Source organism: Leopardus geoffroyi, chromosome D3 (assembly GCF_018350155.1).
Source record: "Leopardus geoffroyi isolate Oge1 chromosome D3, O.geoffroyi_Oge1_pat1.0, whole genome shotgun sequence".
NCBI lineage: Eukaryota > Metazoa > Chordata > Mammalia > Carnivora > Felidae > Leopardus > Leopardus geoffroyi.
Window position 1 is genome coordinate 7,976,274 of NC_059339.1, and position 27,744 is coordinate 8,004,017.

The window sequence follows — 27,744 nt, forward strand, 5'->3', positions numbered from 1 at the left end:
ACTCCTAAATGTAGAATTGCTGGGGAAGATGGCCCCTATTACTTGTGGGTATTGAATTCTAATTCTCTTTGAAGCTTAGTAGGAATTTAGGTGGCAGTAGAAATGAAAAAGGATTCACTCTCATAGCTTCTGCCATTAGTTTCCCGATCCATGGAAGTGAGTGGGGTTTTAATGTTCACTTTCCCCTACACGGGCAGTAAACACAACCACCATTGCTCAGACCGCAAACTGTACCTGCAAACATAGCGCCTTGCAACAACCTAGCCGGGCCCCACGGCTGCTCTGAACTTGAAGAGGAAATGGTGGCTTTGCCTCACTGCCTGCTCCCCTCCCAGCTAAGGAATTGCTTTGGGGGAGGGATTGGGGTTTACAGAACATGGGCTTTGAAAAAACAAACTTGCCACGACCCATTGTAATCTCAGAATTAATGGGGGGGTCCAAACGAACTTCTCTGGGGGAAAGCACTTCAGGATGACTGATGTGTCCTGTCCTTTGTGCCTCAGACCCTCAGTTTACTCCTGAGAGGCTTATAGGCATTAACAAAAAAAAAAAATCAACGCTCTGCCCTTTTGCTCCAAAGGGCTTGAAACAGGAAGCAGGCTTCTGGGGGGAGTAGCCCTTATCTAAGATTTTGGTGGAAGATTGGTGTATAAGCATGGGTCTATACACAAGGTCACGTGGCTAATATCAAATCTGGGGGTGGGGGAGAGACTGAAGCCCTTCGGCTGGTTAGAGAGTGAAGAGAGAACATTCGAGATTTAACAATACTAAACCAAACAATACTTTGGGGGTACCGGTCTTTTTTTTTTTTTAAACACCTTATAATGAAACAGATACAACTTGCTTACCATACAGTTCTCCCGCTAAAAGTGTACAACTCACTTTTTAGTATAATTGGGATATTCAGAGAGTTGGACAGCTATCTCCACAGTCTAATTTTAGAATGTTTTCATGCCCTCTGAAAGAAAGCCCATCAGCAACCAGTCCCCAACCCCTAAATCTTCCCCTCCCACAGCCCCTGACAACCACTAATCTGCTTTCTGTCTCTATGCATTTGCCCGTTCTGGACATGTAAATGGAATTATCCAATACTTGACCTTTTGTGACTAGCTTTTTCACTTAGTATAATATTTTTAAGCTTCACCCACATAGTGGCGTCTGTCAGTATTTCATTCCTTTTTATGGCCGAATAATATTCCATTGTGTTTGTAGACCATACTTTGTTCATCCCTTGTCCAGTTGCTGGACCTTTGGGCTGTCCCTATCTTTTAGCTATTGTGAATAATGATGCCCTGAACATTCGTGCACAAGTTTTTGTGTGGATACATGTTTTCATATCTCTTGGGTAGATGCCTAGGAGTGGAGTTGACTGGTCACATGGTAACTCTGTGTTTAACTTTTTGAAGAATGGCTAGACTGTTTTCCAGAGTGGCTACACCCTTTTACACTCCCACTGGCAATGTATGAGAGTTTCAATTTAACCCACATCTTCACCAACACTTATGATCCGTCTTTTATATTTAAAAAAATTTTTTTTTAATGTTTATTTTTGAGAGAGAGAGAGAGACAGACTGCGAGCGGGGGGAGGGGCAGAGAGAGAGAGAGAGACAGAGAGAGACAGAATCAAGCAGGCTCCAGGCTCCGAGCTGTCTCCACAGAGCCCGACACAGAACTCAAACCCACGAACCTCGAGATCATGACCTGAGCGGAAGTTGGACGCTCAACAGACTGAGCCACCCAGGCGCCCTTATCCGTCTTTTTGATTAGAGCCATACTAGTACTGTCTCTTTCGTTTTCATTCAGCTTATGGTTTCTACAACTCATTTGAGGTTTATTGTGTGAGTTTGCAAGGGCTGCAGAAACTGTGTGCGTGGCTTAGAGGACAGACATTCATTTTCTCACAGTTCTGGAGGCCAGAAGTCAGTTGGCAGGACGCATTTCTTCTGGGGACTCTCTCCTGGGCTTGTCGATAGCTGTTGTCTCTCTTTGTTATCACGTGGTCTGCCCTCTGTGTGTGCCTGTGTCCTAATCTCTTCTTATAAGGACGTCAGTCTTGCTGAATTGGGACCCACCCGAATGACCCCATTTTAACTTAGTTACTTCCTGAAAGACTTTATCTCCAGGTAGTCACATTCTGAGGCACTGGGGTTAGGCCTTCAACATAAGAATTTGGGGGGCAGGGGGGACACAATTCAACCTGTGGCATTTATCATACATTATTTCAGAGCCACAAAAAAAGATGTAGGTAATATAATAATGAACTCCATGGCCCCCACTCAGCTCTAGAAATAAATTATTGCCAGTACAGTCCCAACCCCCTGTAGTTTCCTCCACAATGTATGGACCAATCTTTAGAGGTCTTTTTTACATCTTGTTTAATCCTTACAACGAGGCTGGGAGGTGTGGATAGTGTTATCTCTGTGCATGCAGTTGAAACCGGGGTCTCAGAGAGGGATGCCGGTATGCCTTGGGCCACACAGCTTGTGAATGGAGAGGCGTTAGTGCCCAGATCTGAGGAACTCGTGCAGTGTGGTGGAGAAGCGGGGTTGGGGAAGCCCGCTGCCCTGTGTATGCATTTCCTGGCTGGTGGGGTTAAAAAGTTCACAGGAAAAGGAGAAGTAACTGAACGACTGACTGCCTGGGCCGCCCGGGGTCTGTCCGTTCCCAGGTTTGCAGTCCGCTTGCTCCCAATTTGATGCAGGTTGGGTTGAAAGATCAAGGGTGTTCGTTGAGGCTGTCAGGATGCGAGGTAGGGAGCGGTATTGGGTCTGGGTCAGGTTACTTAACAAGTAATTAATGCTAAATGATGATTAGCAAGAAATGCTTTGATCTCCCACCTTGTCTCCTGGAGAACAAAGTCCCTTTCTGGAACTGATTAGGTGCTGTGAGGTCATTTCTGATGTCGTGTCTTTCAAATCAAAGATGCTACTGAATCACCATCCGTCACCATTCCCCCGATTGGCTGTTCCCACCAGCGGTGATGGATTTGTTTTGATCCGTCTACACTCTGGCTGCTCCCTTTTATGACCAGGTGGCAGGATTTTGGGGGCCTGTCTGTGACCTTGGAACCAAGCCAGGAGAACTGAGCTTCTTTGAGGCTTGACCTCTGACCTCAGTCTTATTAGCAAGTCGACCTTCGGCTCACCAGCCAGACACTTCTACCCTGCTAGCTTGCCGGTGCTTTCACACGGAGGGAAACTGAGGAAGGAGGGGAGACTGAGCCGCAGCTGTCTGCATTTTAACCCATCAGCTTGAGTGGCCAAACTGGGCTGCCACATGAATTTCAATTATTGACAGTTTTTCTGGAGTTAGGAGCAGACAGGCTGGAGTGTGTATGCACAAGTACCCTGACGGGGGACGTGGGACAGCCCTTTTCAGTTATTGGATTGGCTTCCTTATGGGGACGCTACAGGGCCACGCAGGAACCACGGCAGGAAGTGACACACACACACACCTGATGTCTGTGTTACTCTTGGTTCCCCTTTGTTTCTCTTCCCCTTCCTCTGCAGTTGGTCATTTAGATCTGGGAGGCTTGATAAGTGTGGGGTCCCTCTGGTGTGACACATAGCCCTTACCTGAAAGAGAGGCACATAATTCAATAAAATGAGGCCCCGTGTACTTCCTGTTCTTTTTCTGCCCTGCTGTCGATTCCTGTCACCCCCGGAGTAATTAAATTGATGACGAGGAGAAGGAGGATGACGATAATGCCTGCCTTTTATTGTTGCCTACTCGGGGCCAGGTAGTTTCCCAGAAAGGCATTGCGGTCTAATGAGAGCCAGTCTTCAGGCTGCTGGCGTCAGCTTTACCTGGGGAACTTGTAAAAAAAAAAAAAAAAAAAAAAAAAAAAATACAGCTTCCTGGGCCTGGTCTGGGACATTGAGATTTAGTAGGTTTGCGGTGGGGCCTGGGAGGTCTACACTTTCTTGACACTTTGCAGGCAATTCTCATGCGTGACTAGGGTGGGCTCTGGGGTCAGATGCATCTGGGAATTGAACCCAGGCTTTGCCACCAACTGTGTGGTTGTAGGCAAGACTGAGCCTCAGTTTACTCATCTGTTATAAGGGCTAATAGTGCCTTTCCTGTAGAGTTGCTGTGAGATGCCATCTGTAAAGTACCTCGACAGTAGGCTATCAGTCAGTGATAGTTAATGTGATTTTTTGCAATTATGGCTTCTAAGTAATTGACAACCCTGAATTTGCCTTCCAGAAGGCTGGTGATGGTCTCTGTGGAAATAGCGGTTATGGAAGGAATGGCATGGAGCAGGGGAAGGGGGTGAAGAGTTTAGAGACATTTCCCATCCTTCAGTTACTATTGGCTGGTGCAAACACTTAATCTCAAGCAAAGACCCTAGTGACTTCATTCTCCCCTAAGTAGTCATGGCTTTTCTGAAATGGCCGGCATACCCTTACGGGGGAGCTGGTTTAAAAAAGTGGTTCTCCTCCTTTATCCCTTCCTCACTCCCCCGAAAGGAGAAGTCCCGGGTGCTGTGGGTGACTGTTGCCTTAGACTGTGCCCCTGAGGGTTTGAGGCTGTTGAGGCCACAGGCTTTGCTTCTGGGTCAGGGTAGGAGGCGAGGGTGCCCAGTCTTTCCAGCTTCCTGAGAGCAGACTCCAAGAGCCGGTGGGTGTAATGCTCACGGGCCCGGAGGAAGCCGGCAGTGAAAGAGCCCTGGCACCAGGAGAGCAGAGAAAGGCAAGAGAAACCAGTGGCTGGTGGGTAGGCTGCAGCGAGGGGAAGCAAATGGAAAACAATCTGGGGCCCCTCGTCTGGAATCCCCAGGGTTTTCCTCAGTGACAGCTGAGTCATCTGTGAAGTCCAGTAGGTTCCCAGGAGTGCAGCAGAAACCTGTGATGAAAGTGTACCCACAAAAATAGCCTGCTTATTCTGGAGAGTATTGCACACAACATCAACAAGTAGAAAAATCCAGTTGGAAGAAAATCATCGGTGGTGAACGGAGAAGCTGGGGCTCAGGTCTCTGGACCAGTTTTTGTGAGCTCCAATTCCAAATTGGTTTGTGGCTGAACTCACATGGTTTTGCGAGCCGGATGACAGGGATTTCATCAGAACCCTCCCTTTTTGGTGGAGTGAACCGAAGCCGGAGGGTAGAAGCTTCTAGAGCACACCACATGAGACCTAGGCAGGACAGAACTGTGGCTTTGCCTGCTGACTTTTTGTAGGTAAGCGTCCTGTCTTCTCCCTGTGTCTTCACATTGTCCCCCCTCTGTACGTGTCTGTGTCCAAATTTCCTCCTTCTATAAGGACACCAGTCATACTGAATTAGGGCCCTAATAGCTTGATTTTAACTAAATTACCTCTGTAAAGACTCGATGTCATATTCTGACACATTAGGGTGGGTAAGACTTCACTATATGAATTTTGGGGCAGGTAAGATTCAGCCTATAGGGGCACCTGGGTGGCTCAGTCGGTTAAGCACCAGACTTTGGCTCAGGTCACGATCTCACGGTTTGTGGGTTCAAGCCCCAGGTCAGGCTCTGTGCTGACAACTCAGAGCCTGGAGCCTGCTTCGGTTTCTGTGTCTCCCTCTCTTTCTCTGCCCCTCCCCTGCTCACACGCTGTCTCTCTCTCTCAACAATAAATAAACATTAAAAAAAAAAAAAAAAAAAAGATTCAGCCTGTAAACTTGTCAAACCTTCCATCTTTAAATCATCTCCCAAATCCTTGACCTGGTCCCAAGTGCCCAAGTCTTCACTTGTGTTTCTGCCATGGAATCTCATGATTTTCTCTCATCTCCTCAACATTGCAGGGGAACTGAATTACTCCATATTTTCCATTTAGTTGCCTTGGTCTTTGCTCACACTATTCCCCTTCTGGAAATGCCCTTCTTATTTCCCCATGTACAAAATTTCCACCTCTAAGCCCAGCCAAACTTCTTCACCAGGAAGCTTCCCGGGCTGGATGTTTTCTGTTTGTACCTTCAGAGCCCCTCTCCAGCCTTCTCCCACCTGCTCCAAAAGTGGGCTCCGTCAAAGGGCTTTCTTGCCTTCTCTGGCTTCTGGTTGGGCTCAGCCAATGGGAAGTACCAGCATGAGATGGAAATGTGGGAGGAGAAAGAGGCTGGGGTATTTATTCCCCCAGCTTCCTCCCCATGGGATCATTGAAGGTTGGCTGTTTCCTTCTTTTGAAGGCCACGATTCCTGTTTTGTGGCCTTCTCCAACTTTTTTCTCTGTATTTCCAGTCCAGTAACTGTTCCTTCTCATAGCCCATCAGCCAAAGGGAGGTAATGTCTCATGGCCGTTGCTAGGCTTGAGGTGCAACGCTGTGCCTTGTAGATTTCCCTAACCCTACTTACCCTCTGCAAACCGAGTCTCTGTTAAATTCTCCCACATGACCTGGTATGAGGGTGCCAGGGTACCATCCATTTCCTGCCAAGATCCTGACAGCTGTATTTCCCCAGTCTCTCTTTCCACTGGACGTCTATATTCTACTCTGCATTTTATGGCCTTCACCAGCTTCCTGAGACTGGAGCTCATCTTATTAATTTTTTCCTTCTCCATTTTTCTCCTGTCATGCACGATTTCTCCCAGATAGCAAGGACCCAGGAAATGTCTGTTGAGTGAATGAACTCGATCACAGGTTTTCGCAGCATTTCTAAAAGATGAAATCGGACTCCATCCGTTTCAGGCTCTTGGCTGTCTTTCTTCTACCTATGTCTCTTTGGTGAGAATGTGGATCTCTCCTTATTGCAACTTTTATGTCCCAGCCCCAGCCAACTGTGAAAGAATGCTAAATGGAATGTTCATTGCTCATGGGTACTTCTGGACCCTTTTTTTGTCCCTCAGATTTAAACAACCTTCTTTATCCCACTGGACTTAGAAATCACCTGGAATTTCTCAGCCATCGTCTGTGTCATTTTAGAACTGCTTTATTGAACTTTAAGTCAGCGTTCAGCTAAAATAACCTGTAATTAAAGTCTGCAGCCGAGGATTTCTTTCTTAGTCTGATAACCTGCTCAGCTGTCTGTGTTAATAACGCCAAAGACAAATTCTTGGAAAGCAATTGAAATATTGCGGGCTCCTGCCTTTGGTGGGGTAATTAGAAAGCCAGGCAGGCACTGTAAGTGATTGCCTGCCATTATCCTTGTTTTATTTCTGGAACAATGGCCTATCCTTCAGACTTTTCTTTTTTCTTTTTTTTTAATTAAAAAAAATTTTTTTTAACATTTATTTGTTCTTGAGAGACAGAGAGACAGTGCGAGCAGGGGAGGGGCAGAAAGAGAGGGAGACACGGAACCCGAAGCAGGCTCCAGGCTCCAAGCTGTCAGCACAAGCCCGACACGGGGCTCGAACTCACGAACCATGAGATCATGACCTGAGCCAAAGTCAGCCATCCAATCGACTGAGCCATCCAGGTGCCCCTCCTCGGACTTTTCTTATTGTCAAATGTCATCATATATTTCCCATGTTAAAGGAGGACACTTGATCATTGACGTGGGGAATAAGTTATCATGTTCTTCTGCGCCCCCCCCATCATTTGGCTTTTTAATATTGATTGATTGATTGATTGATTGAGGAGGGGGGCAGAGAGAGAGGGAAACACAGAATCTGAAGCAGGCTCCAGGCTCTGAGCTGTTGGCACAGAGCCTGACATGGGGCTTGATCTCACGGACTGTGAGATCATGACCTGAGCTGAAGTCAGATGCTTAACCAACTGAGCCACCCAGGCGCCATTCATTTGGCTTTTTTAGAAGGATGGATATGTGTGTGATCACATGATGTTGCCAGGTAATGTGTTCTCCAAATTTAGGTGATCTAGAGAAAAAAAAGGCACGAGTAGGTGAACACAGGTGAGGTATTTACATCGTTTAACTTTGCTTTTTTGTTATAAAGGTGACAAGGGCAAGTGTATTTGTTGAGATGAGGGGAACTTTAATCACACATGAAGAAAGCAGGTGAGAAGGGACAGCTAGAGTAACACCTACTCTGAACCACTGGAGTTCTCCACCAGTGTGTGTAAATAAGTAAGCAGCAAAACACTCTGAAGGAGTTGAGACATTTAGATTCATGTCTCCCTTGGTTAATGTTTATGGGACAGGATGGTTCCGTGGAGCAAGGCTTATTGGTTTGAGCATTCCCTATTGATATATCCATTCTCCTGAGGGAGGGTATTTCTTTTATTTCCTTTTCTTTGATTCTTATCATATTTTTTTTAATTGTGGGAAAATAGATATAACGTAAAATTGATTGTTTTAATAACCATTTTATTTATTTGTTTGTTTATTTAAAATATTATCCTCTGGTCCTGTCTGTGAATGGGGGACCTGCCTTCTTCTTTTTTTTCTTTTTAAGTTTTTTTTTTTTTTTTTTTTTTTTGAGAGAGAAAACACCAGTGGGGGAGGCACAGAGAGAGAGAGGGAGAGAGAGAGTCCCAAGCAGGCTACACACTGTCAGCACAGAGCCTGACCCAGGACTGTATCTCACAAACTGTGAGATCATGACCTGAGCTGAAATTAAGAATCAGATGCTTAATCAACTGAGCCACCCAAGCACCCCTTCAACTTGCTTTATTTTTTATGCTGAAGTAGTCTTTAGAAAGTTACAGACATCATGTCATTCTACTCCTAAATACTTAGGGCTTAGTTTACATCTCTGAAAAAGAAAAATATTTTTCTACACAGCTAAAATCATGTGGGTTACACCTACCAGAATTTATAATTCCTTAATACCACTTAGTGCCTGGTTATAGTGAGATTTCCCAAATTATCCTTTGCAGATGCTTTATCTAAACCAGGCTCCAATCCAGGACGGTACATTGAATCTATTTTCATTCTATTTCAATCTAGACCTTTCTCAGGACATTGATTTGTAAAGAAGATGGAACCATGTGTCCTCCAGAGGATCCCTTCACTATGTGAATTTTTCTGATTGCTTCCCTGTGGTGTCACGGAACTTTCCCCCTAGCTCTTGTAATTTCTGTAAACTGGAAATGAGATCTAAAGGCTTGGTTAAAGTTAAATATCATAAATGGTGGATTAAGGTGATGGTGGTCTGTTACCCCATTATTCAGTTATGGTTGTCCCTCTTTCTTCCAGAGAACAATCTGGAAGGGGATCCATTGGCCCCCTGGTTCCCTGCTTCCCTCCATCATTCACTCATGGTTTTAGTACCAGTTGTTCATTCTTTCCTGTGTCAATAATTGTATCAAAAGATGAAAATGGAACTTTAGTTTATCATGCTCTCCCTTGTGAATTAGCTGGCATACCCTCCCCCAAATTTTATTGAGAAATAAATCACTGATATAAATTGTTGAGAATTACATCACTGACTTGGCTTTTTTCCCTAGTTTTCCCTCATCAATTAGGGCCACCCTTAAATACAGTTCCTCCTGAAAAGACCATATACATGCTCAATTTTCCCCTTTTAAATACCAATTTTCAAAATAAGGAGTTGGTTTAATGGCCATTTCAAATGGTGACAGATGAGTTTGTCAGGCTTTTTCTATGTTGAGTGTCGTGATAAACTCATGGAATTTCATAGATCCAGGGGGCTTTTCAAGGCAAATTGGCCTGCTGGAGATGAGCCATTTTTAAAGAAAAGCAGAATGGTAAATGAAGAGAGGGCTATGGCTGCAGCCAAAGTGTGTGTGTGTGTGTGTGCGCGCGCGCGCGTGTGTGTGTGTGTGTGTGTGTGTGAGAGAGAGAGAGAGAGAGAGAGAGAGAGAGAGAGAGAGGGAGTGTTCCCCCATCCCTACTCCCAGCCACACCAACCACTGTACATTTGCATTTGTCAGGCTTCCCTAAAGTCTTTAAAGCACCATCAGAGCCCAACAGACCACCACAGTGCCTGTTAGCAGCTCATTTAAGAGGTGATTCAACTATCTCTTTGGTTTGGTTAGTTTCAACATGCCCCAGGGTTTAGGGCCTACATTTCCTAACCAGGTTACCTTTCAGGAATAGGAATTAAGATCACTCTCAATGATGGTGGGTAAAAAAAATATGTATTACATTGCATGGATATGCCACATTTTGGCTATTGTAAACAGCTGCTAATCAGTGATGAACTTAATTTTACTCCTGTTTTGCCTCTTGTCTATGTTATCATCCCATCTTAAGTAATCTACTTTGAAAATGCAGAACTTTTTATTCTGATTCTGTAAGGTGTTTCTCTGGAGGATGGGGAGATACATAATGGGATGGGTGTCTATTAGGAAAGCAACGAAGGGGGGGAGATTTGGTCTTGTTAAGAAGAAATATTTTTAAAGTACAGAAGTCTTGGTTGTAGGCCAGAATTATGCTGGCATTTTAGTATTTTTAGCCCCTCCTATTTTCCGGAGCCCCAGGGGAGAGGGGTTTGTAAAGTGAACTCATTTATTTTGTCCAAATTGAGTGTTCAGCCTTAGCCTGGATTTTTGTAGGGCAATGAGTAGAGAAGGGAAGTAACTTCCTAAGGTCAGCGAATGAACTGGAAATGGGGTGGATGGCGGGAAAACATTTCTCAGATCAATGCCGGTCACCTGTTAAATTAGTTAATCTTTAAAAAATCCTGTGCCCGGTCACAAATCTTCCAGTGAATGTAAATATTTGTTGGTTGATTTTGGTAACGTAAGGAGACATTATTAGGAGAGGAACCCCATTTAAAAGAAAGCTCAGTCTGTTTAAAGGACCCATATGACAAATATACGTGGTTTTTAAATGCTTGTGGAATGAATGACTCTCCAGGGGGAAAATAGAAAGCAATTAAATAACATTATTATTTCCTCGGCAGAAATCACTGCAGCCCTTGGCTGGTCATACAGACACTCTTTGAACTGTAGTTTCATCCAGGCAACCCTGGAATCAGTCCTAAGTTGCTATGTGACACAATGTAAAAAATCCTCTGATTTACATTTTATTAGAAAAATAACTCTCGAAGAGACCGCCTTTTGCTGTTAAGGGGGAAAAAACCTATTGAAAAACGGAGACAAAGGGTAAAATATAGTAAAATAACTGAAGCACGCATTCCCTGGTGCTTGTTAAGTATAAATTATTACTTGTGCTGGGAAGCTACCCCTTCGTGTGCCTGTTCTGTCATTTCTGTTCCCTCCTTAGGGGCATGTTTACAAATGGGGTCCATTGGTTTAGGACTGTGCCAGCCCGTTACTGGTCTGGACAGAGAATCCATTCTCTTTCCCTGCCTTGATCCTCTGGAAAATAATGTTCCCAAGCTTTAGCCATGCCCTTTGTGACATGGGCACAAGGAAAGGGGCCACACATAGGAGAAACCCTTGTCCTAGGGAAGTCCAGAGTCCAGCGGGCAACTTGTCCCTGTTCCTGGAAATGGGGATAGAGAAGATGGCTCCCCTCCTTTAACCTAATAAACTCAGGGCTTGTGCCTGCACTGGGGACAGCCTGCAGTGTCCTTAGGTGGCTAATTCTGGGCACAATCTCTCAGCATATAGGGGTCATTCCTAGTATCTCATGATCTGATAGGCAGACCAGAAAATTAAATGACAGAGAGAAAACAGGGAAGTGGGTGCCGACTGTGACCAAGGCTGATTTGGCTCCCATCTGTTTTTTGTTTATTTCTTCACTGCGTGGTGGAAGTTCTGGATCCTCCTGGCTCAGGGCAAGCACCAACTGCTCGGGTGGCATCAGCTTTGGGAAGCTCTTTCTAAGAATATAAGCCTTGGCTAAGTGGAGCTGGGAGAGCATTCAGCTCTGAGGGTCAAAGATGAAGCAAAGGTGATGGAGAAAGGATAAGCCTAGAAGCACAATGTAAACACTAAATTTTCAGGTGGCAATTCTGCTGGTCCCGGGCTAGCATAATGTATTTCTGAATACATTTTTTCTTAATGTTTCTTAATGTTTATTTATTTTTAAGAGCAAGAGACAGAGTGAGAGCAGGGGAGGGGCAGAGAGAGAGAGAGAGATACAGATTCTGAAGCAGACTGTAGACTCCAAGCTGTCAGCACAGAGCCCGATGCGGGGCTTGAACTCATAAACTGCAAGATCATGACCTGAGCCGAAGTTGGATGCTTAACCGACTGAGCTACCCAAGCACCCCTTAATCGTTTTTAAAGTTTATTTTTATTTATTTTGAGAGAGAGATAGCAAGGGGGTAGGGGCAGAGAGAGAGGGAGACAGAATCCCAAGCAGGCTCTGCACTGTCAGTGCAGAGCCTGATGCAGGGCTCAAACTCATGAACCATGAGATCATAACTTGAGCCGAAGTCAAGAATTGGATGCTTAACCGACTGATCCACCAAGGTGCCCCTAGCATAATGTATTTTATATACAGCCTAGCACACTTTTAATACAAAACAAATGTTGGATAATTGTGTGTGCCAATTAGCTAAAGGAAACTTGACCGAGGGGAGGAGTAAGAAGTTCTTTGCAAGTGTCAAAAGAGGAATTAGAAAAAAAAATTTTTAATGTTTTATTTATTTATGAGAGAGAGAGAGAGACAGAGTGTGAGCGGGGGAAGGGCAGAGAGAGAGGGACACACAGAATCGGAAGTAAGCTCCAGGCTCCGAGCCAACAGCACAGAGCCCGACGTGCGGCTCGGGCTCACAAACCGTGAGATCGTGACCTGAACCAAAGTTGACGCTTAACCAACTGAGCCACCCAGGCACCCCTCAAAAGAGGAATTTTGAAGAGGTGTTAGGATAGTGGCTGGCAGGAGCCTTCTTACTGTTTGGAGAGGATCCACTGCATTATCATGTCTCACTCCTGATTTCCTACTTCCAGACCTGGCCCCTGACAGATGATTGATCAGACAGCAGTTTGGTTACCAAAACCATACCTATCTGCCTTGAAATTGAATTTGAACCGAGAATACAGAATTTGCAAAATTTAATAAGGGATAGTTGATTTAATTCTACAGAAGTCTGAGTTTTTCACTTGGATGCTTGTATCGATCTCATTTGGCATCCTCTTTTGGCTCTGGCGTGAGGGATCAGAGCTGTGTGATTAACAGCCCAAGCCCCAGGCTCTCGGCTCTAGGCTCCAGCTGCCTGCGGAGTCAGATCCAGGTGCTTTCATTTCCTAGCAGCAATATGCCTCAGTTTCCTCATCTATAAAATGGGTGAACAATGGTACATACCTGATAGGGCTGTTTAATGGGATAAATAAGGGCCTCAGTCAGTTAAGTGTCTGGACTCTTAATTTCGGTTCAGTTCATGATATTACGGTCTGCATTGACAGCGAGGAGCCTGCTTGGGATTCTTTCTCTCCTTCTCTCTCTGCCTCTCCCCCAGTTATGCATTCTGTCTCTCTGAAAGAAAATGAACAAACAAACAAAAAGGCATAGGACATCTGGGTGGCTCTATCTAAGTGTCCAATTCTTGATTTCAGCTCAGGTCATGATCTCGAGGTCAGTGAGTTTAAGCCGCACATCTGGCTCCGTACTGACAGTGCAGAGCCTGCTCGGGATTCTCTCTCTCCCTCTCTCTCTCTGCCCCTCCCCCATTTGTGTGCATGTGCTCTCTCTCTCAAAATAAATAAATAAACTTAAAAAATAAATAACGGTAGGGGCATATGGGTGGCTCAGTCGGTTAAGCATCTGACTTTGGCTCAGGTCATGACTTCATGGTTGGTGAATTTGAGCCTGCATTGGGGGAGCTCAAACCCCGCTTCGGGTGAGCCCCGCTTCTCTCTCCCTCCCTCTCTCTCTCTGCCCCTTGTGGGATTCTCTCTCTTCTCTCTTTCCCTCTCTCTCTCTGCCCCTTCTACCCTTGACTCACTCACTTGCACCCTCTCTTTCAAAAAAAGTATACGGAATAATGAGATAATGTCTATAAGACACTTACCACTGGCTCTAGCCCTGCAATCATGCTTTAGTAAATATTAGCTGCTGTTATTGTCTGGACCCCTGAAGGATGGGGGTCTCTGGGTGGTGTAAGGGACCCTGGGCTTGAGAGTATTTCCTAATTTTCTTTGGGTCTCCATTTCCTCATTTGTGAAGTGAAGGGGTCTGGTGAGGCCCCTTCTAGTTCAGAAATGGTATGGTGGAAGGAAGTTTGTGTTAGCTACAGCTTCTGTTTATCAACATTTTCCCCTTCTCTTCTTTGTGCCATGATAAATGGGAACCATGTCTTTTTACTTCCTTAAATACAGAAAAGAGCTTTTGAGAGTTCAAAAGAAATCGCCCGAAGACAAGTCTAGGTGATCTTGCATTCCTGATAAGCAATGGGAGAGACCTTCAAGAAAAAGTCCCACTTCCTTACCTTTGCAGTTCTGACCACAATGAATGACAATGAAGTAAAAGCATGATTAGCATATTATCAGCCCCTCCCCTTTATTTTAAGGAGCTTCCTAATGGGTAGAATGGCCCCTAAGAGGTCATCAGATACAGACTTAGGTCCATCACTGTAGATTTTTAAAAGCTGAGATCTTTGGGGATGGAGTAAGGTAGAGGAGGGGGATATTCTTTTGCATTTTGTTTTTGCTAACCTTGAGTGGCTTGTGGAAACTATAAAGAAACTATAAGGAAGAAGGCAGGAAGGAAACGCAGAATAAATATGTTTCAGTAAAGAGCAAGTCTGTTGGGATTTTTCCCCCATAGTGTCAGTGGGTGTATAAATTTCCTACAGACTTCAGAATCCACTCAGTAAAACTGACATTCCTGCTAACCCACTCCTGCTGACTCCCTGCTGGAAGCTCCTGAGTTTTACTTACAAGGTCTCTGCCACATACATTCTGCCTTCCTTGAAAGCCCAGGCCATGACCTGCCTGTGGGTCCCTTCTGTTCTCACAGTGGATTTCATGGCCAGTGGCCTGGGCATGAATAACAGTTGGACAACACTGCAGAGTTGATTACGAGATTTCACAGCTAATAAGCTTTTTCTTGGGAAAGCCTTTGATCTCTGCAGAAGGTTGCTCATCCCTGGGTTGGGCATACCTTTCCATTTTACAGATGAAGAAACTGAGCACACACAGGTATGCATGTTTAGCGTCATATTGGACATTCCTAGTTAGACGATAAGTATGCCAGCTGCCCAGCTAAGTCATCTGCGCCTTGTCTTGAGTTTAACTGTGGTTTTGATGCTTATAACAAACAGCATTGATTACTCTAGCTAATGGTCAGAGCTCCTCTTCGGAATAAGGGCAGGGGGAGGAAAGTGTCCCATAGACATTTTTTAATTTTTTTAATGAATCTCAATCTGGATTTCCAGTAACAATTTTCTGCAGGACTGGGCTGCTTTTGGATTAAGCATTAAGAGTTACAGTTTAAATTCTTTACAGTTTAAGAATTTAGAACCCATTCCTTCTGGGCCAGGCTCAGACACTGCCAATCTCATAGGAGAACTGGGTTCTGGCCTGCAAGTGCCCTGCCCCTTCTGAGATCGCTTCCAGGGCATATCACCTCCAGGGTACCACTGGAAGGAGGGTTTCTGTCCAAGACGGTGGGGCGCCCAACTCGGGGCAGAGTGCATTCAGGGCGTTCTCTCTGGGAGCGTCCAACTCCGGCATCTCTGTGGGAACTCCCGCCTGCACCACAGTACGTTTCACGTGGACTCCCTCTTGATCTGGAAAGGCAAACCTGAGAGCAGAGAGGGCAGCGTCAGGGTACCTGCCCAACCCAACTGCCCGCTTCCAGGGGAACTGAGCCCCCACACCGTATGCAAGCCAGTGGGCCTAAAAGCTCCGGGTACGGGACTCCCGTATTCGCGGGCATCAGGTCCTGGTCCCAGAGCATGTGCAAACCTGGGCGCCTGTGTGCCCGCTGCCGGGGGCACAGGGAGTCTTGCTTGGCATCGCGTGCAGGGCCGCCCCCCGTGGCCGGTGCGCCCCGGGGCTCCTGCCAGACGCCCCGCAGGACCACACAAAAGACCCCACCCCAGGTCGGGCGTGTATTTCCTGTTAGAGCGGCGGCGGCGTGCAGCCACCCATGTGCATCCCGCGGCGCGCGGGCCGGGCGGGCCGCGGGGCACGCCCCCACGCAGTCCCAGTCCCCGCGCGCCGGCCGCGAGGGGCCGCCCTCGGCGGGCCCGCCCCCATGTCACCGCAGGCCGGGCTCCCTTTGTGTGCGGCCCGAGCGCCGCGGCCGCGCCATTGGCCCGCCGGCCCGGGGGGCCAGCCCCTTCCTGGCTCGCTTCATGCATATGCATGAGCGCCCCGGCCCTCCCCGCGCCGGCCCCTCCCCGCCCCCTCCCGCGCGGGCGTGCGAGGCGCGCGGCGCGGCTCCCTCCTCGCGGCAGCAGGCGCCCGAGCCCGAGCCCGAGCCCGAGCCCGAGCCAGGGCGAGCCGAGCCTGCTCCGGGCGGGCGGCGGCGGCGGCGCCGCTCCAGCCATGTCAGCGCGCGCGAGCCTGGGCCCACCATGAGCCATGGCCATGTCCGTGAGCGCCGAGGACGACGACTATGAATCGGAGCCGGACCAGGTCGGCGGCCCGGGGTGGGGCTGAGGGAGGGACCCGCCGCCCGCCCGCCCGCCGATCTCCCGACCGACCGACTGACGCGCCCCGGGCGGCAGCGACGCCGCGGCCGCCGCGATGAGGAGAAAGTTTTGCAGCCGCCGCCGGCGGGGCCGCCAGGGCCGGGCCCGAGCGGGGCGTGGAGGAGCTCGGCAGGCCGGCGGCCGCCGGGGCGCCGCGGGCCCCGCAGCCGGCCCGGGCAGGGGGCGTGTGCGAGCGGCTGTGCGCGAGGGTGGCCGGCAGTGCCGCGGGGACAATGTGGGCCTCGCCGTCGGGCGGGCCCTGCCGGGCGCGGGCCACGGCCCGCGGGCAAGTTGCGGGCGCCGGCGCTGGCGGCCAGGGCGCGCCTTGCCCTCCCCTCGAGCCCTCGCCCGCGGCCCACGCGCGTGCCGGCCGCCCTGGGCGCACCCGGACCTGCGGCCGCCTGCGCCTCCCTCTTTTCTGTTTGCAAAGTTGCACCGGGACCCTCGGCCTCTGGGCTGGAGGACGCCGCGGCCCGGGGCCCGTGGGCCCGACGGCCGGAGCTTTTGTCTGGGCGCCGCGCGCCCGCCGCCCGCCGTGGGCAGACGGAGACAGGAAGGGGTGCGAGCCGCGGGCCGGCGCGGGGAATCCGGAACCCGGCGAGTGCGCTCCGCCACGGCGGGGCGGAGGAAGCCGTGACCCCAGATGGCAGTATTTGGCCTGGGTTGGATTTAGAAGGGAAAGCAACCTCTCTTGGGACGAGGGGGGAGAAATCTGTGTATAAAACAAAGCCCTGGGTGTGTTTACGGCGTGAATTTGCTCCGGGAACATTCGTGTTTAGGAAGCGGGGGAAGAAAGTTGAGGTTTTACGGAGTGCAGTCTGCACAATATTTGAAACAGGACACAGGCTAGATGGACTTGTGCGAGGAATTAAGCATGGGGTGGGTTAAGTTATCATGTGGGCATAGGACCAGGTGAATAAGATGCTTATTTATAATCCTGGGTGCATTTCCTCAGTGGAATAAAGATGTTTTGGAATGTTCAGGCCGGGATGTAGGAACGTCTTTCTCGTCCGTTGGGGGCGATTGAGGAAGCGCTGTATATGCTGCGCTTAAATTGTATCAGACACATCATTAAGTGGTTTTATCTAACAGACGAAGTTAAATCTTATTGTTTAGTTGCATTTTACTGTTTTCTGAGTTTTGCTGGGATATTTTTCAGGCACATGCACCTTATGAGACGTTCCTGAATCTCGCTGGTCTTAGGCATTGGGTTAACCCAGAGACAACCCAAGTGGTTTTTGTCTTGGAACTTTTATCAAGTCAGCAGCACAGTGTGTGAATGGTTCTCACTTCTTGCTTCTTGGTTCACACCAAATCTTGGTTTGAAAAATTTTCAGTTCAGTTTGGGTCTGCTTAATTCCTGCCAGCAGGTTACTCTTTCTGCATCTGCTTATTCACAAGAAGACACTGGTAGCCAGCCTGGACTGTGCTTTGGTGTTTCTGGATTGAGGTTCCTGTTACTTGCTTTTGTTTTGGTTTTTTAATTTGGCCACACCCTGTGGCCTATGGTAGATGCAATCTTTGACAAGGTATGAAACAAGATTTCATGTGTCTCTGGGCTAAAAACCACGGTTTTCAGGTCTGCCACTCCTGAGAGAGCCTTCCTTCAGGAGAGGACCTGTGCTCCCGGTAGCCAGACTGCTTTCCCCCTCCTGAGGATAGTCAGCCCTGTGTGGCCCTTCTGGAGCTGTCGGCAACAGAAGTTCTTGAGCTTCACTTTAAGGCGGTCTGTTTCACTCAGGTGTATTGAGCTGACCCCTAAGCCAGGTCAGTGGGCAGCAGGTTTTTCCCATATTCCCGGCAGAGAAGAAGATTGTCCGTGAAGGACCGCACGCCTGCGGAAGCTCCAGGCTGTAACTCCCTGCTGTTGGCCTCCTCTAGCCCTTCCTCACTAGGTTTTTCAGCCTTTCTCAGCCTCAGGATTTCTTGGGCCTGAGAACAGTGGCTTCCTCTACGGATCTCGAAAGCATTTGCGTCTTTCCACCGGAGAGTGAGTCTCTGGGCTCTAGACCCCACTCTTCTGTAAAGTGTCCTCCAGGGAGGAGTGGGCACGCAGGTACACTCACGAAGAGACCGGCGGAGGCCCTGTCGGGAATTGCTCTTGCCCAGGTACCCCCAGCAGCTGCACCTGGCCCCTCCCACACCCACCCCACATCAGAATTTTGCCTGTTCCACTTTAAAAGTCCGTGCCCATCTCTAGTGCCCACCTGAGGCTGGTGTCCGGTCCTGGGCGGCATCAGGCTTCCTTAGGTGTGTCTGCCCTGTGGCTTCCCCCAGCAGCCTGGGTTTCCCCGCCTGCTCCCAGTGTGGGGTGGGGGCGAGGTGGTGATGGCGGGCAGGAGGAGACCCCTTGCCTGCTCTTTGCCAGTGCTCACTCTTGGCTGGGCCTTCTCCCCTGGACTTGATTTGCTTCTCCAGTGCAGAATGTGTCAGAAAATTCTTTAGCTGTGTTCAGTTTGAGGAGATGCCCCCCAAAAAAGGGCTGTTAATGAGAATATGTGTTCCATCTTTTTTTTTTTTTAACCCCTGAAGTGAAAATAGCTTTGTTCCTTTTCTTAAACTAAAAGTGATTGTTTTAAAAAAGTAAAAATAATAGAAAATTATGAAGAGGAAAATCAGAAGTTTATGCAGCCATAACTACTGTATTACTCATTGGAGCTTCTTATGAAATTTTAAGACAGGGGTCCCTGAACCTTCCTGAAATAATATCAAAGGTTTGTGACTTTGTGTACATTTTTCTGGGAAAAGGTCCTTAGCTTTCCTCAGATTCTCCAGAGGTCCTCGCATCCCCTGGGTTTCCGGTAGCTCTCGTGTTTTTATTCTCTTGCTCCTTACCCTCAGTATATAAACAAACCAAAGCCCTCCCTGGAGTCTACAGGTGTGTGTTAAGGGGCCCCACACTGCTGCTAACATCCAGCTTTTCCTGGGATGTCCATTATGCATGAAGATTTGGGAACAGACATATGTTGAGGTGAATCTATGTTATGCAGTAGAATACAGCATTAGCATGACAGATGTGGGGGGAGGCCATCACTACCCCTCGTGGGGCTGAGTGTCAGTGTGCTGCTGTTGGGGGTAGCTTGCTGGGAAATATACAACGGTCTTCACTGTAAAACCACACAGCCACATGTCACTGTTTTTCTCACTGACTCCTCTGGACAGTCGTCCCTTCTTGAAACTCTTCCCTGGCTCAGGGATGACCCAACCGCCTGCTGCTTTGCCTGCCTTTCCGGCCGTTCCTCCGCGGGCTGGTCTTTCTCACTGGCCCTTGAATGTCCGTAGTCTTGGAGGTAGTGTCCAGGACCCTCTTTTCACTCCGCCCGTCCTCCCTGGGCAGCCTCATGGACTTAACTAGTTTAACAGTATGTGATGCTGACTCCCGGCTGTGGATCCACTCTGGTCCCTCCCGCTGCCGGCCAGCTTCCTTGAATGTCCTGTGGCTCCTCAGATTCTGTGTGTCCACGGTGGAGTCACTGATCTTTCCTTCCTCTCCTAGGCCCCTTGTTCTCCTGTTGCTCAAGCTATAAACCTCAGAGCTTTCCAGGGCTCTTCCTGCTTGTATGCCCCATGTTCAGGCAGCGTCCGGGGTCTTCTAAAACCAGGTCTGCTTCTAAAACATGTCCTGAATCATCCCCTCCCTGTCAACGCTTCTGTGGCTTCTGCTCATGCCTTCATCATCTTCAGCCTGGACTGCTGTCGTCGTACCCTTCTCAACTCCTCCCCGCCTGTCGTCTTGCTCACTGTCCAGAAAGTCACTCCTCACACTTGTGCATGTTGCTCCTGAGCGTAAAGTCCTTTCACTGCTCTTACAGGGGACACCGTGTTTCTGTGTCCTATGAGGCCCTACAAGATTGGGCTTCTGACATCTCAAGTAGTTGTGTCAGGCTATTGAACATGTCATGTCACTTCACGTCTCTATCTTATTACTCTTCTTTCTGCCTAGAATATCTGCTCCCTACCCCCACCCCTACCCTCGGCCTGAAGATGCGGCTTGTTCTCCCTTAAGACCCACTTTAGTCGCCACCTCCTCTGTCTGTGACCCTTTTCCCAATATCCCTTCCCAGTGAGATGAGGCATTTCTTCTGGGTCAGCATGCCAGGGGCCATGCTTTAGAGTCACTGCTGAGGCTCACATCTCAGCTTCTCATTCATTGGCAGTGTGACATTAGGTAGATGACTTTGCTGTGCCTCGGTTTCCTCCTGAATGGAGATCATAATTCCTGTCTCATAGGTTACTGATGCGAATATTGAAAGGAATGATTACTTCAGACAGCGTTACTTGTAATATCATTATCATCACCATCACATTGCATTGCATTTACGTGGTTGTTTGTTTTTCTCACCCTAGACTCTAATGCCTTTGAGAGTATGGGATGCATCTTATTCATCTCTGTATTCCCAGCACCTACCATTGAATCTGGTACAGAATTCTCAGCCAGAAAACACTTGAGTAGGCAGGTGGGTGAACCTGTGACTCATTAATGAATGAGTCTCCAGTGCAGATTACATACTCTTGTTGGCTAGTAATGTTAAGCATCTTTCCATGTGCTTGTTCCCCATTTGTATGTATGTTTTTGAAAATATACCTATTTAAATCCTTTGTCCACTTTTTAATTTAAAAAAATTTTTTTTTAATGTTTATCTTTGTTTTTGAGACAGAGAGAGACAGACCATGAGTGGGGGAGAGGCAGAGAGAGAGGGAGACACAGAATCTGAAGCAGGCTGCAAGTTCTGAGCTGTCAGCACAGAGCCCGATGTGGGGCTGGAACTTGTCAACTGCAAGATTGTGACCTGAGCCGAAGTCAGACGCTCAACTGACTGAGCCACCCAGGCGCCCCTAAATCCTTTGTCCATTTTAAAATTGGGATGTTTGTCTTTTTATTGTTGAGTCATTAGAGTTCTTTATATATTTTAGATACTAGTCCCTTACCAAATGTATTATTTGCAATATGTTCTCCCACTCTCTGGGCTTTTTCACCTGATTGTGCCCCTTTTGAGCACAAAAATTTTCAGTTTTGAAGTTTAGTCCATCTCTTTTCTTTTGTTGCCTCTGCTTTTGGTGTCCTATCCAAGAAATCATTGCCTAATCCAGGGTCATGAAGGCTTACCCTTTTGTTTTCTTCTAAGAGTTTTATAGTTTTAGCTCTTACATTTAGGTAAGAGGTAATTTGAGGTGATATTTTACAAATAGTGTGAGGTAGGGGATCAACTTCATTGTTTTTGCATGTCTCTGCATCATGTGTTGAAAAGACTATTCTCTTCCCCGACTAAATCATCTTGACACACTTGCCGAAAATCACTTGGTCTCAAAATTCATTTTGTCGTAAATATTGTGAGGGTTTATTTCTGGATTCTCAATTCCATTGATCAATATGTCTGTCCTTATGTCAGCATCACATAGTCTTGTTTACTGGAGCTTTGTAGTAAGTATTGAAATCAAGAAGTATTTATCCTCCAACTTTGCTCTTCATTTTCAAGATTGTTTTGGCCTTTCCAGGTCCCTGGCATTTCCACATGAATTTTAAGGTCAGCTTGTTGATTTCTGCAAAAAAAAGGAAAAAAAACAAAAAAAAAAAATAAAAAAAACAGCTGGGACTTTCACAGGGATTGCATAGAATTTATAGATCACTTTGGGGAGTATTGCCATCATGACAATATTAAGTCTCTCAATCCATGAACATGGGATGTCTTTTCATTAATTTAGGTTAATCCAAGTAATTTTAATCCCAGTATTTTAGACATGAGGGATTGAAGAGGTTCTGCCCAAGAATATTCAGGAGAAGAGGATCTGATGGATAGGATGCAGTGTTAATATTTGTGGAGTGAATGAACAAGTGAATGAAAGAACTACCAAAATACTATTGCTGTTAAGGAAAATGCTTAGGAGTAACTGATGGAGAAGAGGTGTCAGAATACTATGTTTTGTGTGGGGGACAGTTATGGACTCTAGATGTCCTTAACAGGTGGAGCTGGGCTGATAAAATCAACAAGTGGCCTTGGGGTTGAGGAGGCCGGTTTGTAAAGTGAAAGTCAGTGGATACCATCACTCCATTTTGCTGAGAATAGTTCATGCTGAAATTAACAAAGATGCATTCTGGGTTACTTGAACAAATAGAGGCAAAGGTAGGATAGAGTGGAATTTAGAATTGATTTTGAACTTTTAAGTGTTTTTAAATTTAGTTTTGAGAGAGACAGGGTGCAAGGCGGGGGAGGGGCAGAGAGTGAGGGAGACACAGAATCTGAAGCATGTTCCAGTCTGTGAGCTGTCAGCAGAGCCAGACGTGGGGCTTGAACTCACAAACCGCAAGTTCACGACCTGAGTCAAAGTCGGACACTTAACTGACTGAGCCACCCAGGCACCCTGAGTTTTGAACCTTTAGGTATCACGCAGAAGAGATTAGGACAGAAGTTTCATGCCAGAATGACAGGGCTTTGACTTGTTTACCTTCCTTAATAGAGACCCTCCACTGTCTTTTTCACCTGTTGATTTTCTGGGTGGTCTTTCTTAGGTGCCTGCATTTCAAGTGTTGCTCAGCTGACTCCTGACAAGCCAGCTGGTGTCCACTGCCCGCAAAAACTGGCCATGAGGCTGTAGGTGGCAGCAGCTTTTCTAGCTTGACTTGGCAGCTGGCTAGAGAGGGCCTGAGTCAAGGTCTTCAGAAACAGAGCCTCCTCACACCTCTTCTTCCAGGACATCGTCTCTCGTTTACCCTGTCATTTTCCGGGATGTCTCAGCTGCCATTGGGATCCTGAAGAATTTGGGTTTTTTTCATGGGTTGGAAAAGTGCCTCTCTGGAGAGGAATGTACTTTGGAAAGCACTGGAAGGTAGACTTGTTTCACAGTCACTTATGAGCTCTGTGACCCTGGCTGGATTGGCCTAACTTTTGACTTCAGAGGGACACTGTCCCCATGGCCAGTAAGGACAGAGGTGCCCAGCAGCTATTTATACCTGACGCTCCTGAGTGGAAGAAGAGAACCGTGTTTGGACCCCGGGAATGTTTTCAGTCCTTCACCAAAGCGGCTAGTCCTTAGAATCTCCTGCTGTGGGAGTCAGAGTTTGAGCCCTTCCCCTCTGGTTTGTCCTTGGAGGTTGGACTGTGTGCACTGCCCTCACATCTGTACCTGACTTGAGGCTCGGCACTGTCTGCCTTATTGCCAGGGTTTGAGGACTGAGTCACTTAGAGGACATGAGCTCTTTATAGGGGTAGAATCTTACTCGCATTGGCTGTGACGGGAGGGAGAAACCTTCCTGGTTTCCACTTCTCTGGCAGTGAATGTGCTTCTGTGTACTTTCTTTTGGCACCTGTCCTACTATGGGCGTGAAGGCACTAACCAGGGGCCTCTTCCAAGGGTGTGTGCTCACCTCCAGTGGACTCCCGCCCTGCTGTGCCTGCCCGTGTGCTATAATTCGGAGTGCTCAGAGCACAGTCTGGGTGTGTGCTCATCCTCTACTGGCTCTGTCACCTTGGGCAAGCCACTTATCCTCCCTCTCCAGTCCCCTCATCTGAGAAATGGCATCTCTCATAGGGTCATTATTGGAAAAATAAGGTAATATCATATGCAAAAAGATGATCACAGTAGCAAGCATTCGGCAAATATCCACCATCACTGCTGTCACCGTCCTTGTCATCAGCTGCTTCTGCCTGGCACACTTGCTGCTCTCTGGTCAGCTGCTTAGTGTTCAGGTCCGTGGCTCCTTATATACCATTCTCATCTCCAAAGCCTCTGAAAACTCATCTTTTTTTTTTTTTTTTTTTTTTTTTACTACTCATCTGGCAGCAATACCTGACATGAATGTACATGTATGACGTGTGGGCCGATTTATCCCTCTTCTGGTGTTAGGGCTGCCAAGCTTCTCCTGTGTGTGACAAGGGGCACTCGAGACCTCATTGGGGTGCAGTGTAAGGACTGGTGGGAGGGGGCCGCGAGACCTTCGCTAGGGGAAGGCAGAGTAGCTTGTGTGGGAGCAGCCCCTTCCCCGAGGCAGCTGGTGGTGACAGGCCCATCTGTGGGTCTCCCTGGTGACAGGGCCGCTGTCCGGGCCACCTCACAGCTCAGGGTGGCCGTGACCGAGTGAGCGTGGAGTGGCTCTGTGGCAGCGGCAGGGTCAGGATGGGGTTGATGAGGACCAATGGGCCACCAGAGCCAGGTCTGGTGTCTCCCTTTCCTCTTTGGAGCTCAGGGCGAGCTGCGGGGGATAAAGATCAGAGGAGCAGCACTTCCAAGGTGAGCACCTCAGCCGTCAGACGGCTTTGCAGTTCCCTTGAATGTTGCAGGCTGCTAGGAAGATGAATTGGAGGGAAGGGTCCACTTAGGTGTCGGTACTGAAGTGGGGTGCGTGTGTGAGATCTTCATTCTGCGCAGGGACCACTGCACTGGAGAAGAGACGGATGAAAGGTGGACGGTGTTTCCTTCTGATGTGGCTGTTTCTAGATAGCCCTTGTGGTCTTGGGGGAAGGTTATCCCTGGAAGGAGGACCCTTTGCACTGTTGTGATACCTAGTAACCACACTTCTGGGCCCCCAGAACTGACTAGAGGAGCTAATTTTCTTAGGGATCCGGGTGTGGCAAGCGAGTGAAATTAAAAGGCTGGGACTGGACTGGAGATTAATTGGCTGCAAAGGGCATTAAGCATCTGAGGCCAATTCTATCCGATGGTTTGGGGTAAGGAGTGTCTCCCTGACAGATGAACCATTTTTCAGCAAACTCTCCTGCTACTTGGAAATGTGCTTCAGACAATGCAGGCTACATCCTGGTCCCTCCCACTTTTAGTCCCAGGTGCACAGGGCCCCTCAGCAGACTCTGTCCTCCAGCGGTTGGCCCAGGAACTCCACCACGGATCCTGGTTTGCAAGAGGCTCTGAGACTGCTGGCTGGGATATAAGGACCCCTGAACAGGACCTGTGGCTGCTGGTTCACTCTTTCACGTTTTTGCACTGCTTTCTGTTCATTTCCCTTCTGTTCTTCCTCTGAGTCACAGGGAAAGAAGCATTTGGAGCCCATTTAGAGAAGATCTTGAAGTCAGGGTTCCTTAGAGTTACTGTCTCATTCCACCTGGGTTTGTTTGGTTTATTGAGCACATCTGGCGTGCCAGGCCATCTTGTGAAAGGACAGTGGTGACAAGACTTTTGATAACCGCTTTCCTGAGTCTACCTCATGGGGGAAGGCGCCCTGAACACAGGACAGGGAGGCTGCCAGAAGAAAGCAGTTGTAAACTGGGGCCTGCAGAAGAGTAGGCATTAGCCAAGAGGAGTGGGGAAGGGAGTCTGTGTTCCTGGCAGAGGGGACAGAGGCCTCCCGTGTGGCCGTGTACAGTCTCTCTCGGGAAGCACAAGTAGTGGGACCTGGCCTGAGGCGGGCAGGGGCCTCTGCCGAGGCGTGGGGGCCCAGAAGGGTCTTGAGCCAGGACATGCTCTCAGAAGCAGGGTGTCCTCTTTTTACTTTCAGGGGCTGCCATAATAAACTACCCAAAACTGGGACACTTAACAGAAACTTACTCTCTCACAGTTCTGAAGGCCAGAGGTCTCAAATCAAGGTGTTAACAGGACCATGCTTGCTCTGAAGGCTCTGAGGGAGGATCCTGCCTTGTCTCTTCCAACTTTTGGTGGAGCGTTTGGTGGCCGCGGACTTCCTTGGCTTATAGACCCATTACTCCAGTCACATGGCCATCTTCCTGTGTCTCCACATGTGTTCCCTCTGTGCCTGTGTCCAGACTTCCCCTTTCATAAGGATGCCAGTTGTACTGGATTAGGGCCCACCCTAATGACCTTATTTTAATTGGATCGCCTCTGTACAGGCCCTGTTTCTAAATAAGGTCGGAGCCTGAGGTCCTGGGGTTGGGACCTGAACACATCAGCCTCAGAGGCCCTGCGGTGGGGGTCCGGCCAGCCCTGCGGCCCATCTCACCGGCCCTGTGTGCTCTCCCGCAGAACCGGGCGGTAGGTCGGCCCAAGGGGAAGCTGGGCCCGGCCTCCGCCGTGAAGTTGGCCGCCAACCGGACGACGGCGGGAGCTCGCCGGCGCCGGACGCGATGCCGCAAGTGCGAGGCCTGCCTGCGGACCGAGTGCGGAGAGTGTCACTTCTGCAAGGACATGAAGAAGTTCGGGGGCCCCGGGCGGATGAAGCAGAGCTGTATCATGAGGCAGTGCATCGCGGTGAGTGCGGCGGCTGCGGCCACGCAGGGAGGCCCCTGGGGGCCTCTCCCCACACCCCCAGAGCAGAGCAGAGGTGGTGGCCCTGGCCCTCCTCTGAATCCAGACCCCACCTTCCTGGCTTGTTCTTCTGCTTGTTGGTCTGCCTCTTTTCTCCCTTAAAAGAGAATGTTGCAGCTGCAGAAACCCCTAGGAGGGGCTCCCTTGTGGGAAGAAAGGGGGCTCTGACCAGTGCCGTTTCAGATTCCACATCGCAGGACTTGGGGGCAGACTTACCTTGCTGGGCCCCTTTTTCTTCACAGGCTGATGGCCTTAGAACTGCTTCCTTCCCTAGATGACCGAGTACTTTGAAGTGTCTGCCATTAGAGATGTCAGCCTGTCCTGTCTGTGACCCCATTGCCAACATTTATGGTCCAGTTCATGACGGTTCTGGGCCCTCCCTTCCTTCCTGTCCTGCCTTCAAAGTCAGAGGTCCAGGTGGAAGGTCAGTGCCCCGCCTGAGGGGACTGCCCCAGATAAAGACGGCTGATTTATGGTGCCCAGGAGCCGGGCTGCTGCAGAGCCTGGCCGGCCCCTCCACACTGCCTCACCCGCCCCAGCCTTGCTCCAGGACGGGCCAATGGCACAGACCCTGGCAAAACATGGTCTGGGGGTCTGTCCCTGGATCCCTACAGCACACACCCCACCTTCTGCAGGGTGCTGCTCCCAGGTCCTGGGGGTCCTCCCTGTGGGAACGGTGATCTCTCTGCTCCCGTGGGAAAGCAGGCTCAGCAGGAGGGACAGGATTCCTGGGAGAGCTGCTCTGAAGGCCCAGCCTGGCATTGGGTGCACCTTTCTCTCCGGCTGCTGCTGCCCCTCTGAGCCCAGGGACTCCTTCTCCTTCTCCCTCCACACATACTGCCTGTGTTTTTGTTTTTGTTTTAGTTTAATGTTTTGTTTTTATTTTTTGTTTTCTTTCTTATGGTCAAAAACACAGAACAGAATTTACCATCTTAACCGTTTTTAAGTGTCCAGTATAGTCATAATACCTACATACTCGTTGTGCAAGCTGATCTCTAGAACCTTTTCATCTTGCCAAATGGAAACCCTATATCCATCCAACAACTCCATTTCCCCTCCCCCTGCCCCTGGCAACCATCTTTCTACTGTCTAAGTGTGCCTGCTTTAGATCCCTCATATAAATGGTATTTCTCCTTCGGCGACTGGCTCATTTCACTGAACATC

At 48.7% G+C, this 27,744-nt stretch overlaps 1 protein-coding gene and 1 long non-coding RNA gene across 16 annotated transcripts in view; one reads left to right on the forward strand and one right to left on the reverse strand.

The window, feature by feature from the left end:
- Positions 1-27,744, forward strand: part of KDM2B (lysine demethylase 2B) — a 153,097-nt gene that overhangs the window by 107,168 nt on the left and 18,185 nt on the right. For all 15 annotated transcript variants that reach the window (XM_045459220.1, XM_045459219.1, XM_045459217.1 and 12 more), the window contains one exon: positions 26,299-26,523. In XM_045459220.1, coding sequence (XP_045315176.1) covers positions 26,299-26,523 — 225 coding nt within the window. The remainder of the gene's footprint in view (positions 1-26,298; positions 26,524-27,744) is intronic.
- Positions 15,065-15,831, reverse strand: LOC123588362. Its single transcript, XR_006707819.1, has 2 exons — positions 15,641-15,831; positions 15,065-15,476 (listed from the first exon to the last, which is right to left on the reverse strand). It is a non-coding gene; the product is annotated as an uncharacterized LOC123588362 (long non-coding RNA).